The following is a 12,587-nucleotide window of genomic DNA, read 5'->3' on the forward strand; positions in this document are numbered from 1 at the left end:
ACACTCCAGGTGGGATACTATCAAAGGAATCTATCCTTCACCACCGCCACTGCTGCCTGGAAATCTCTTAAGAGGGAAAATGAGAGTGGGGGGGCTTGAGTATGAAACAGTCACATGATCAGGTCCAGTACCAAGTACAGAGTGGGACGAAACAGGAAGATTGAACCGTTCAACTCAATTACGATTAATGAGTACTGACTGAGTTATCAGTCCAGCTGCAAGAGGGGAGTAGCCATCACATGCTATGGTTCGCACCCCCCATGTAAACACGCCCCCTGCTGTTTATCTGCAGAAACTCCCCATAGAGGAAAAATTTCAGGCCACTGTACGATCTTCCCAGTTGCACACAGAACGTCCTCATGCTGGCTCATATTGGTCTGAGTGTAGCTTCGATGGACACAGAGGGGGGATTGTGACCCCTCAGAGAGTACAGTGTCCCTGCACCCCCTCCACCCCACCCACCCCCACCAGCCTTCTGTATCTGACACCGATTCTCAGAGAGACACAGCACATCCCTCTGTGGACCGCAGCGGTTTGGTCGGTGTGCTACTCGGCCCAGTCCTCGGCCCAGTCCTCGGTCAGTGCACAGCTCTGCATCATTATAATTACCTCCCCAAACTATTTACTAAAAAGTCACAGCTCTTATCCGAATACCCCAACTCTGAGATCCAGAGAGCACTGGAGCTATAAAGGGATGCTCACCAGCAGGGGGCAAACTTACACTCCACAGTACCTGCACTACTGGTCAATGGACCTAGCCTAGCCTATCCCAGGGCAAAGGTCCTCAGTCGCCCAGCCCCCCCTCCCCGCTATTCTGGACACTCTGTGCCGTTACTCATTAGTCAGCACCTCACCTATTAAATCAGAAAGTCAAACTGATTGTGCAAGAGCTTCGGCGAGGCTTTTAAGCAGCTGAGATATGCTTGAGATGCTTGAGAACAGGCTAATGGACGCTCCTGCCTTGCGTTATCCGCCACGAGCCAGTTCAGGCGTTCAGCAGCACTTATCAGATCTCTGACAGCTGCCCGCACAAAACAGCCGCTTTCGGACATGACCGGTATCCATATCAATGCTCAGGGACAACTGTGTGTTACTGATAAGTTTTAATTGACTAAGCACGTGAATTTCCTTACACAAGAGGAACGCGCACGCACACACACACACACACACACACACACACAGACACACACATCCATGCACATCCATGCATACTATTCAAGGTGAATCAAACGCTTTGAGATTCTCAGTTTCACATTTGGCGACCTGAATGTCGTTGGTATCCAACAGCCTTTGTTTCATCACAGACAGTCATGAAATCACCACCCTGTTTAAGAGTGAAATGTGACAGAAGGAACTATCTACTGTAGTCACTTAATGATAATCTGAGAAGTTCAAAGAATCTGGATGTACTGCAGCACATCCTAACATCTCAAAGGAGTCAATCATCCAGATATGATATTCCATCTCTGCTTTGATGGCCATCAAAGGGAAACCAGAGCTGACTCTAGTCGTCTCAATTCTTAAATTGTCACCATGAGACGCCCCCAAGGGCTTGCTCACACCCACATGTCCAGACACTTACAAAAACCTGGTGGGAGGGGCTTTTGTGAAACCGCGAGGTCTTCTTGTACCCACTTTCCAGAACAATGACACAAGATCATGTGGTCCTCCCACTGTCCCTTCACAGAGATGTCAAAACAAGCACTTATCCGTAGTTGCAAAACAGCAAAGAACAGTAATGACGACACGTTAAACACCCTAAACACCTAGGAAAGTCGAAAACAAGACTCGCAGCAAGATCACCGTCAAAGCGGAAAGCCTTCGGCGGGCTTGACGGCACCCGGAAGCCTGTAGAAACATGACAGCCTGAGGACAGCGTGTTGAGTCAGAGCTGAACCTCAGAGGGTGTCAGGTCAGGGCACTAAACACAGACCTCCGGGCACCTAACAAGCAGACTGGTCCTGGCAGTGTCACAGTCCTGGCCTGAAAGAGCTTCTATACCAAGAAGATTAGGAACCTAAAACCTTTAGCCTGCGGCAAAGTTGACTTAGGGTGTGTAGATCCAGTCTCTAATTTCTTCAGGTGCTTCCAGTGTCCCCAGAGATGATCTTAAAGAGCAAGTCTGTGGTCTCTCTGAGGACATGGTCAGGCACGTGCTCATACTGCAGGCCTGAAGGGTCGCTAAGTTAGCAGCCCATAATGTTATGGGGCAGGAGTGTCAACCTCTGCAGCAGGAAACACTCACAAGACCAGGAAGGAAGGAAACCTGACATGTTACTGCTGAACTTGGAGGTGACTCCTTCACTGTCCAATGAGGACCAAGTGGGCGGGTCATGGGTGTGATATGGGTGTGACACAGGTGTGGGCTCAGTGTACCTAGATAACAGCGCTCCGTCTCCCAGTATGGTAAACAGAGTGAAGCAAGGCATTTTGCTACTTCAGACATGATATAAATCCCAAACAGTCTCTTCCGGAACATTCTGCTTCCATCAAGGGCTCGCTGTTGCTCAGCAGCAGAACCTGCATCCATGATGATGAAGAAGGATGAAGTTAAGGGAGAGTGAAAGGCAGGCAGACCGCCTCCAACCAAACTGTAACAGATGAATGATACGGCTGAAAGACTGGCAGAGAGGATCATATGACTCCCAAGGTGTATGATTCAACAAGGTGATGGCAAGGTCTAACCACAACAGCCAATAAGCAGATGTAAACAGAGCCCTGAGCAGCACGAAAGCCTGACCCAAACAGACACAGGGAAGGTCCCTCCACCGGACTAGAACCTGGAGATACTGGTTACTTTTGCTTAATTCAGCTTACTCTATTGCGCAGCTGATGCTGCAAAAGACAGCCAGGATGTGCAACAGCTGGGACTACAAAGCAATCAAAGTTAGATTTGGACTCAAAAAGCCCTCTCACAAACATCAAGAAGCTATTCTTACAACTATAGCTATTATTAAGCAGGATCTTTATATTTTATATGACAGCTTCCGGAAAGGATGTAGACCTACACTTCACGGATCCCATCGCTTATGCATAACACTGTATTTCTGCCTTTTTAATTTTTTGGGTTTTGGGTAGCTATTATTTCCTAATAGAGGTTTTTTTTCTATTATTAACAAGGAGCAAAAGTAACAATGGGAGCTCAGTTTTTATTATTATTGAAACCGCATGTAGGGTTTTAACACTGTAACACTGTTAAAATGTTTTGTTTTGTTTGTTTTTTTTACATATATAGTCGTAAAAAAGTCACCCCACGTAGAAAGTCATCATTTTTGTCTCTAAGAAGATCCGAATAAAGAGGGGGAAACTTGTTGCGCCTCTGGAGTCAATATCTCCACATTCATATCTGTACAAAAATGAAGTTACTATTCCGGAGAATAGCGGGAGAAAGCGGCTCATTAGGGCGCAGGTAAAGAGCAACAGTGCCCTTCATAAGGGAGAATGGGGGCGGCCGCTCCGATCCCACGTCCGCGCGGCCGGAGCGAGATTCTCCGGCTCGGCTCGGCTCGGTCCGGTTCGGGCGCTATGAACCACGCCGCCTCGGGTGGTCCTGTCTGCTCAGCGCCATTGCGCTTTCCTCCTCCTGCGTCCAAAGTTTTAAATGGAGAATGAAAGTGCCGCACGTCGGACCTCACGCCCCGTTGCACGCAGTGCAGTGCAGAGAGCGATCGTCCGGACATACGCCGCCGATTCGGTTCCGAACGGAAGGGATCTAGGTGCCGACATACAGTCCCACACACTTCGGGCACCAGGACTCCCAGTCTCGGCACGCTGGGCGTCGGAGCCTCGGCGCACTTACCAAAGTCTGCTCGTACTGTAGAGCGCGCTGCTCCGCCCCGTCCCCAGCCATGGCTGCACTGAGCTCCCGCCCGGCACCGACGTGGTTCTGAACGCCTGGACAGTCCGGATCGGCGCTTCGAATGACAGCAGGACGCACACCTGACAAGCCAGCCCAGAACAGCCGATGCTTTGCGACCAGGCTCCCGTGCGATACGGTTACCTGTCCTGGTCCTACATTTTATATCCTCACATTTTTTAATCGCTCCGTGCTGAGGCGGGACTTGGTGACTTGTGTGAGCGGCGTCCCCCCCCCGCCCACCGGGAAAATGGTACAGTCCGCGCTTGAGCGCCTGTTGAGGAGCAGAGTTCAATCGGCTCGGCGGAGGGGTGGGGAAGTTTGCTACAAAAAAAATATAACTTGTTAAGTGTATATTTAGCTGGTTGTATATCGTGTGGGCGTGCCTGCTAGCAGGGTTATGCAACAGTGCCTCGTAATTCGCAACTTTTTCTAAATGTTTTTACCGACATCAGTGAAAGTCAGTCACAGGCAGTGAAACAGGTGAGCGGCAGCTGGGACCGGCAGGGTAACGTGCCTGCCGGTGCGCGGCGCTGTTGACGTCCCGCTTACAATGTGGCACATCCAACGCGAATCAAACCCGATGCCACCTCCCCCTGCAAAGCTCCACATTCCCCACTTTTATTGTTTGCGCTACAAGTCACAAGGTACCTGTCCACCCTGCATTACACAATATTTTATTGTTCAATGTACTTCCTGTACTTGTTCAACACTTTATAGTTGTCAATTTGCCAGGTGGTATATGCCATACCTACCTCATCCTCATATGACACTACTTACGTATTATTAATTACAATGTATTTATTCTTATATTGCGTTGTCTTGTCCTGCCTTCCACTGATGTTTCACTTATCCCCTCAAGGACCCGTGCAACTGTGACACAAGATAAACAAAAGTTGAAACTTGACACTTGTAACTTGAGTCAGTTCTCTTTTATTCTAGCAGAAATAACGAATATCTGCATATTGCGCTTAAAACCTCCGGAATGCTTGAGGCGGTGTTAATGAATTTCTTGATTGTGTTCGGAAATTTCGTTTCTCTGCAGATTTCGTGCCGCTCCTTTGGGGTGATTTCTGATCCCTTATTAAAAGATCAACAGAAGGAAACAGATCATCACGGGCTGGAGTTTGATGCTGTGAACAGCTTAAGTGGGAACGACATGCTTTGCAGGCTTTTATGTTTCTGGATAAAACCGGTTAATCTTGACGTGGATAAAGCTAAGGGGCTGTCTGAAAACTCCCCTCCTGAGTTTTGCTTTATAATTTGCTTAGCCGTGTTTTAATCATGTTACAGTACCGTTCAGTGGGTTCAAATGACCATTGGTTTTGGCCCCAGTTATAATATAGTTTGAGCTGCTACAATGGCTGAACAGGTTCCGCTGTGGCCTCTGTCTCCTGGGTTGTGTGGATTATGCGTGTTTTCATGTCCAAACTGTCCACTGCCTCATGCTCCATGACACCACTGACTCCAGGACCATTGTGTTGGGCCAATTATCGGACTTTATAGGGAAAGAGTCACAAGAGGGACTATAATTCATACTGAGGAGCCAACCATGTATTTAACCAATGATATGCTTTGACTCAGTGATTGATAGCGGAGGGGACACTCCGGGTGCCAATCAGCTTTCAGCTGGGGCCAGTGCCCCTCTCATTATGACTCTGTACTGGATGATTTGTAATGGAGAATGTTTGGATAAAATACAGGGGAAACACAAAGAGAAGAAATTCAGGCCAACAAAGCATATGAGAATAATTTACAAAAAGTGACAGCCATGAACAATTGATAATCTTTGATGTAAACATTCATAAAGAAGGTTATTTTTTTAATGATCATTGCTTTCTGAAGCACCAGGAGGCCCAGAATCTTATTTGAGTATGATTGTTTTGTTTTTTTTCCCCTGTGATCATAGTTTCTTGTTAGGTAAGGTGTAAGTACTGTGTCAATCACGAGGCTGGGAGATCACAGCCGCCAGCTCTGAGCCAGAAAGGCAGCCGGTTACTGTGTCCGGTGACCACATCTTACTGCTTGTAGCAAAGCAGAGTGTCTGTCACCGAATCCCTGAAGAACAAGGGAGACAGGCATCTCGGGGTCCCTGAAGGACAATGATGACATTGGCCACCATGATCCAGCTAGTGAACATGTCTCCTGCAGCTCATTTCCACCCAGGAATTTTGGACTCCAATATCCCTGCCCAACTCCGCTGGGTGTGGATGATCTCTTGCCTGCATGTTTGACTGTTGAGTATTTTTGTTTCGATGGTCAGTGAGGCGTGATGTTGTACAAATAGATTGTGGTTCAAATCATTACTGAAGGTACTAGAATTCGACAACAAACAGACCCTCAAAGACACCTCACACACAAGGCCATCTCATTATCATTCTCCTATATAATTGGTTAATTTTCAAGTTCCCATTGTGCCAGCCTGCATTTGTACTGGTCTATCTGCCTAAAAGTCACGAACCTCCTACCTGAGCTTTGAACCGGACATTTTCTCGGGTTCTTGTTCCAGTTCACTGGCTGTCAAATCGTTCGTGTCCATGAATTCCTGCGACCCTTAAGAATCCTCCTCAATGTTCAGTGACGCTTGAATGAGCAGATCCATTTTGGCCGTGGAAATCGACGCTGTGAGGAATGTCAAGATTAACCAAACCACCGGCCTATTAACAAAATGCCAGTGACGAGTGCTTGGTAATTAAAATGCTAACGTGCGTAGCAGATTAAGTTCACATTACGCCATCTTCCTACGAATGTTGTGTAAAATCTGTTTTCCTAACAGACTCTCTGCTGCTGCTGCTGCTGCAGGTGTTTTAGTGTGAAGTGGGCGCAGAATTTAAAAACCGAACCTTTGCCCCCATAAAAGGACAAGGCAGCTTGTTTTAAAACATGCACAGTGTCTATTGCTTGGTGCTTTTGGCCCGAATTTACACAATAACCAAATAGAGCTTTTGGGAAGGCAGGCATTCAAAAGGGCAGCCCCAGGGTCCTCGGGAAGGTAAACACATGTAAACTAAAGGCAGTGTGATGCCTCAGAGGGAGTTCTTTGTGGCTGTAGTGCAGAACGAGCGCACAGGTGGCCCTGTAATGAACTCCATGCTGGGCGGGGGGAGCCAGTGAGTAAAATGCCTGTCAGTATGTGTCCCTTGGCTGCGTTTGAGTGCGCTCATGCCAGGCCTTGTCCAACCCAAGGCTCTGCATCGGCACTTCCTGTTTTTCACAGTGGCGTTGTGCTTGGTGTGCTAATCAGCGCCGGCTAACAGCAGCGGGAGCCTCGCTCTCAGTAAATCGGCAACTCGCTCCGTGCTCCGTGAAAGGGAGGGGGCCACTTCAGCTCTGAGGGGCACTCTTTGGGCCCAGATTTTGTGGATGAGGCGGTGCACGGGGACGGGGGAGGGTGATGAACGAGGGGCCCGTGGAGCGAGCAGCCCATCACTAACAGGGTGGATAAAGCATGCATGCACACTCACACGCACCCTTGTAGAGTTACACACTACTCCAGTGTTTCCCAGGGGGGGGCCCACAGTCGTCTATGCCAGTGTTCTTCACTGAAATTCAGCCGAGGGCCACGCTTACCAGTGTGGCGGGTGGGCTGGGGGCCACCATTTACTTTTTAAAAGCTGGCTAGCCACTTGATTGTTTGTTAACTACATAGCTGGACATTACTGGGGAAGTTGTACTGTGTCTAGATTAAAAAAATAATTTGAAAAACATAAAAATAATAATAATAATAAAAAAATGAGGATGGTCAGGATAATTTGCTTATTTTTTACTCAGTCACGGGCCACGCAGTTAAGATCACTGGTCCATGTTTTTGCTCCCTCCCAGCTCCCTACCAGACAGTCCACATATTCGGGAGCTGGGAGGGAGATAAAACATGGACTGTCTGTGGGTCCCCAAGGACCGGATTGGGAAACACCGTACTACTCTACCTGTTGCTATGTGATTTCACAATAACTCTCATTTGAATGGTATGTATGTTTCATAATCCCCCCCCCCCCCGCAATACAACAGGAATTTTAAATTGTTCCCACGAAAACATCCTCATACCATTAAAAGAACAAGCACACACTCACATTCAGGTGGTCTTTAGATCCAGAATGTTTACATAGTTTAAATGATTTGCAGAACGAGATTCCATGTGAAAAGTGTCTTGCTTCCCTGCTCAAACAGGGTCTTAAAGGACCACTGAGAGATAACCCACCAGTCAGTCCACGGTCAGTGCTGACTCAGCTTGTCAAGGTGTGTTTGTCCAGCAAGGCAATGTTGGGCAAATTTGTGCAGGGAATAAGTATTCAGTAACTGAGGAAACATCTTAATAAAGCCTCTCTTCACTTTCCTGGGCTGGATTTATTTTGGGGGAAATAACAGTGTCATCGTCAGAGCTGCTTTGTCTATATTTCTGACTGTTTAAGATGTTATGTCAACATTAACTGCGGCAATGTAACTAAATTGACTGGGAAAAAGAGCACATTTTCCCAGCACATTTAACAATACCTATCACCTGCTTCAGAAAACAGACACTTCTGAGAAGAGATCATGAGATACTGTATTAGGCAAAAAGTGACACAAGCACTAACCACTTGACATGCTGGAAGATGCTGAGTGCAACACTGCCCCCTGTTGGCGCTTATGCACTACAGTCGGGGCACAAATGATTTCTGCTTAGACTGTAACTTTTGAATCTGGTCACTCTAGATTACCCAGCTCTGGAGGAAAGGAGACAGAAGACAAACAAAGCAAAAGCACGCATGCATTAACGTGTTACATCACACTGGCAAACATGACAGATTCCTATAAATAGAAACTAGTTTTTTACGATGATTTAACCTTGAAGGCATGGTGGGCTGGTGCCTTGGCCGGATACAGAGATGCTGATTGGCAGTAATGATCTGATTGCTGATTGGACAGGCAGGATATTTCCAGCTGGACTGGCCTGTCTACCTTTTCTAAGGTCATTTGGATCAAACCATTCCCTGCCAACGTCCAATTGGAGGCAGGTATACCAATACTGGACACCTGTAGGTGGCTGAGTACCAAAATCCAAATGTTAATGCATTTATGCCCTACTGGAATTCAACTGGAGGTGTTTAAAATATGACAAAACTGTACATTGGCTCTCAATGTGACTGAGCAGCATTGTGACATCACAAAGCTCCGTAATCTGTGCTGTAACCTCACAGAGACACAAACGTATTGGCGCTAACGTTAGTTCCTCCCCCTTGTCATGTCAAATAATCATAAATCAGACATCTCAGAAAGAGCTGAGCCTGAAGGAGAGAGAGCAGCAGGAGCGTCGTGCTTTTAGCTGACTAGCGTGACACCAAACATAACATCTCTGACCAAAGCTGCCTTTCGAAGGAGGCCTGCCGGGCTGATGGCTCTCGTGGGAGGGAAGAGCGCCGTGGGCGGGAAGTCGATGACAAAGCCGCTTGCACTGTACCTCTGGGCTCCACGGAGACGAACTGCTCCATATTCCTACACACAAGCAGCTACTGGCACCAACCCCAAGACGCGCACAGAAGCCATCAAGTTAATCCTCACTGCAGCCTCAGCTGATTACCACTGCATTCAAAGCAATGCGTTACTTTAAACATTACTCTAAGTTTACATATGCAGTCTTGGAGAAAACCAGGACTAATAATTCACAAAAAGTCCCCATTTTAAGGCTCGGCCTTTAATTCTGGGACCTTTAATTCTCCAGATATGTAACAGGTAGCTTGAAAAGTCATTTGCAGTTTTTTTTCCAGTTAGAAGTGCTTTGCACTGTTGTAAATGCCAAAATTCCATGAGTTATGTACCTCAAGGAAGCTAACCGCTGCACGGCGGCACGGGCCGAACCAGTGGCACTGCTAACCACAGAAACCGTGAGCCGATTGTGAATATCTTGCCGGCAGAGTGGTCATTCCGCCAAAGCCAAGAGAATCGGGTATTTAAAGCGCGTTCGCTGGCCATGTGCCGCAGTGCAAGCTGATATTTCCGGGGGCCCGAGACGAGAGCAGACGGATCTTTTCAGAGGACGATGTACTAATGGAAGCGAGTGTTTACCGCGGGAATGCCCAGGCCGCCTGAACCTCAGAGGCGTCACCATGAACAGTCACTAGAACGTGCTGTTTCGAGCCGGAGGAAGCTCTTGGATGCATTTTAATTGGCTTGGAAGAGAAGCCCCATCTCCTTGTTAGGTGTGCCCTCCCACCGACTCCGTCTCCCGGCTCTGCCAGTCCCCATGTTGTGCGCAGACCCTGTCACCCGGCCACATGCAAAGCAGCCGCATCACATGCAGGGCAACGACGGCACCACGCTCACACGTACTGGCAACGACCGTCCCAATCAGCCCTCTCCCCAACCGCGTGTCTCTCTGCTGTGGAGACGTTCTAGCTTAATAACTGCATGGGAACCCAGATGGGTGATGTAATGCTGCACCGCTTCTCAGCGGCGTTCTCTGGAACATGGAGTGTTTGCAAACAGCAGTCAGGGCGCAAAGTCCAGATTTGGGGGGCACGACAGAGTCAGCGTGACAGATCCTGAAGGAGGCAACAGCATCGCTAGGACTGAATGATAATCACGTTTTCTTGCTTGGGACTAGATCTATAGCAGCAGTCTCCAACCTTTTTCACAATGTCAACTTTCAAATAAAATACCTAGGGAGCTACTGATGGTATATTTTGCTGGGGGTGGGGGGTGTGTGTGTGAATGAATGGCCTGATCATCACAATTGACTAGAAATGTCTATAAGACTCACCTGTTGATCACAATCGATGAGTTGGTGACCACTTATCTATAGCCTGTACATATTGTTGTTGTGGTCATGTTATCCTGATGTATTTTAATGTGATCCATGACCCTCGGATGGATGGATGGTTGGATGGATGGACGGATGGGAACCTTCTACAAACACCCTCACAGAGAATTCAGGTTACAGAGCTTTAGCCGCAAAGCACACTTTAGTTTCGAGAAGACACACTGAGGTGTCTATGTCTATCTCTTCTCTCTCTCTCTCTCTCTCTCTCTCTCACACACACACACACACACACACACACACAATGCACCTGTCCGCTTGCCTTCACTGCTGCGTGCACCACATCTTACTGCCCACATCTCTGTCATTCTTTTGCCAATTCATTCCTTGGCCCAGTTTGTTTCTATGGAGCCAGATCTTTCCAGAACCGTCCCGCACAGCCAATAGCACTGACACACTGACCCAGTTAACTCCTCATGGTCCAGAACATTCCAGAAGTCCGCCGTGCAGCCCAGGGACTCTGCAAACCGACACTCATCGCCGTTTCATTCCTCGCGCTCTCCATCTGGACAGATTTCACTCGCGACCTCCTGCCTATTTTATGGAAGAAGTTCTGCTCCTCCAGGTGTTCTGCTAGGCAGGCTGTGGATGTGTCACGGCGGAGAAGCAGCAGAGGTGTGTGGGAGCTCTCCCCCCCCCCCCCAACAAGTCAGAGCTATCATCCATCGCAACGCCTCCTATGCCCTGAGTGGATCAAACAAATCATGTCCACTTAGCCGCATGAGGGGAAATACCATGTGAATTAGCGCAGGGCTACGACCTGCCATTAAGCTATATATACATCACACAAATATACACACCACACACGCATCGCTGCATTCTGCAGGGGCTACAGTCAACTGTGAACTGGTATCTAGCAGGACCCTCTGAGACATGTATGCAGGTGACATGCAAATATTACTCTACTACAGTTGACAGCGACCGGTGTATCAATGTCATTTCACTCTACAGTGCCTGTTTGAACATTGACCTCTTCAGTTGTCTCAAGCAGCTCTCCCACTCCCTCTCTGAACACATTCCAGTCCTAAATAACCATTTCGCACCGCTTAGTCCAGTCTTGTCACGTATCACGCAGCCCAGTTCCTATTTTGAAACTGTTGCTCTACTTAAAAGTATCTTACTGACGATTTGCAGCCCAGATCTCAATGGCACTAACCCTGCATGCAGTGCTTGTATTTATGCCACCGAGATGAAGACGCGGCAGGTGGTACAGATGGAGAGAGCCGAAACGGGGCTATAAGTATGCACACGCTTACTTACATTTTCTCCTCCGGCTATTGGCGTCTAATAGTCCGAATTGCGATGCCCGGTGGACGCGTCACTCCCGTCACCTTAGACGGTCCATCTCTGTCCCGCACGGGTGGAATATGATGGACGAAGACGAAAATCACGTCGATGCCGCAGGAAAAAAGACGCAAATGACGTGTAGACACCGTAAGGCAAAGTTAGGTCAGATCTCCCCGGGATCCCCGTAAAACATAGCAGTGTATGAGACAGCAACCATCTTGATGTTGGTCTAAATTTCAATCAGTGGCTCCCTGTTGCTGCTGATGCCGCTTCCCCGGCTAACGGACTGAGTTTTCCCAGACGGATCATGACATCCTGGAGGTGAAGTCGCAGGCGCGTCTTTGCGGGCGAAACGTGTGGAAAAAGCGCAATGACCGGCGTCTCTTTGGAAAGTGAGAGACTCTCAGAGGCAGCCTGGAGCTACATTGGAGTATCGATTCAGTGTTGCAATGCGGGCTCTGTCGCAGTCTGTCACTGTTCCATTACCTCTCTGATTTTAGAAAATAAAATAATGTGTCCGTAGCACAATTTGGGAATGCATGTTGCACGCCTGTTAAGTTTGCGCTAAATATAGTCAACAGCTGCCTCCTACCTTGCTCGCCCAGGAGAAAAATCAAAGTAGGAGATGCTGTGTGTCGGACGTTTTCCGTT

The 12,587-nt window shown here is 48.2% G+C and overlaps 1 protein-coding gene across 5 annotated transcripts in view; it reads right to left on the reverse strand.

Moving 5' to 3' along the window:
• Positions 1-12,328, reverse strand: part of clcn2c (chloride channel 2c) — a 49,324-nt gene extending 36,996 nt beyond the window's left edge. For 2 of the 5 annotated variants that reach the window (XM_023822211.2, XM_072701733.1), the window contains exon 1: positions 3,800-4,106. In XM_023822211.2, the coding sequence (XP_023677979.1) occupies positions 3,800-3,850 (51 nt within the window). In that variant the 5' untranslated portion in view covers positions 3,851-4,106. Of the gene's footprint in view, positions 1-3,799; positions 4,108-11,909 lie in introns of those variants that run through there. The other 3 variants (XM_072701732.1, XM_023822180.2, XM_072701734.1) reach the window with 3 other exon arrangements.
• Between the last annotated feature and the right edge of the window lie 259 nt (positions 12,329-12,587).

The sequence above is a fragment of the Paramormyrops kingsleyae genome, chromosome 17 (assembly GCF_048594095.1).
Source record: "Paramormyrops kingsleyae isolate MSU_618 chromosome 17, PKINGS_0.4, whole genome shotgun sequence".
Taxonomy (NCBI): domain Eukaryota; kingdom Metazoa; phylum Chordata; class Actinopteri; order Osteoglossiformes; family Mormyridae; genus Paramormyrops; species Paramormyrops kingsleyae.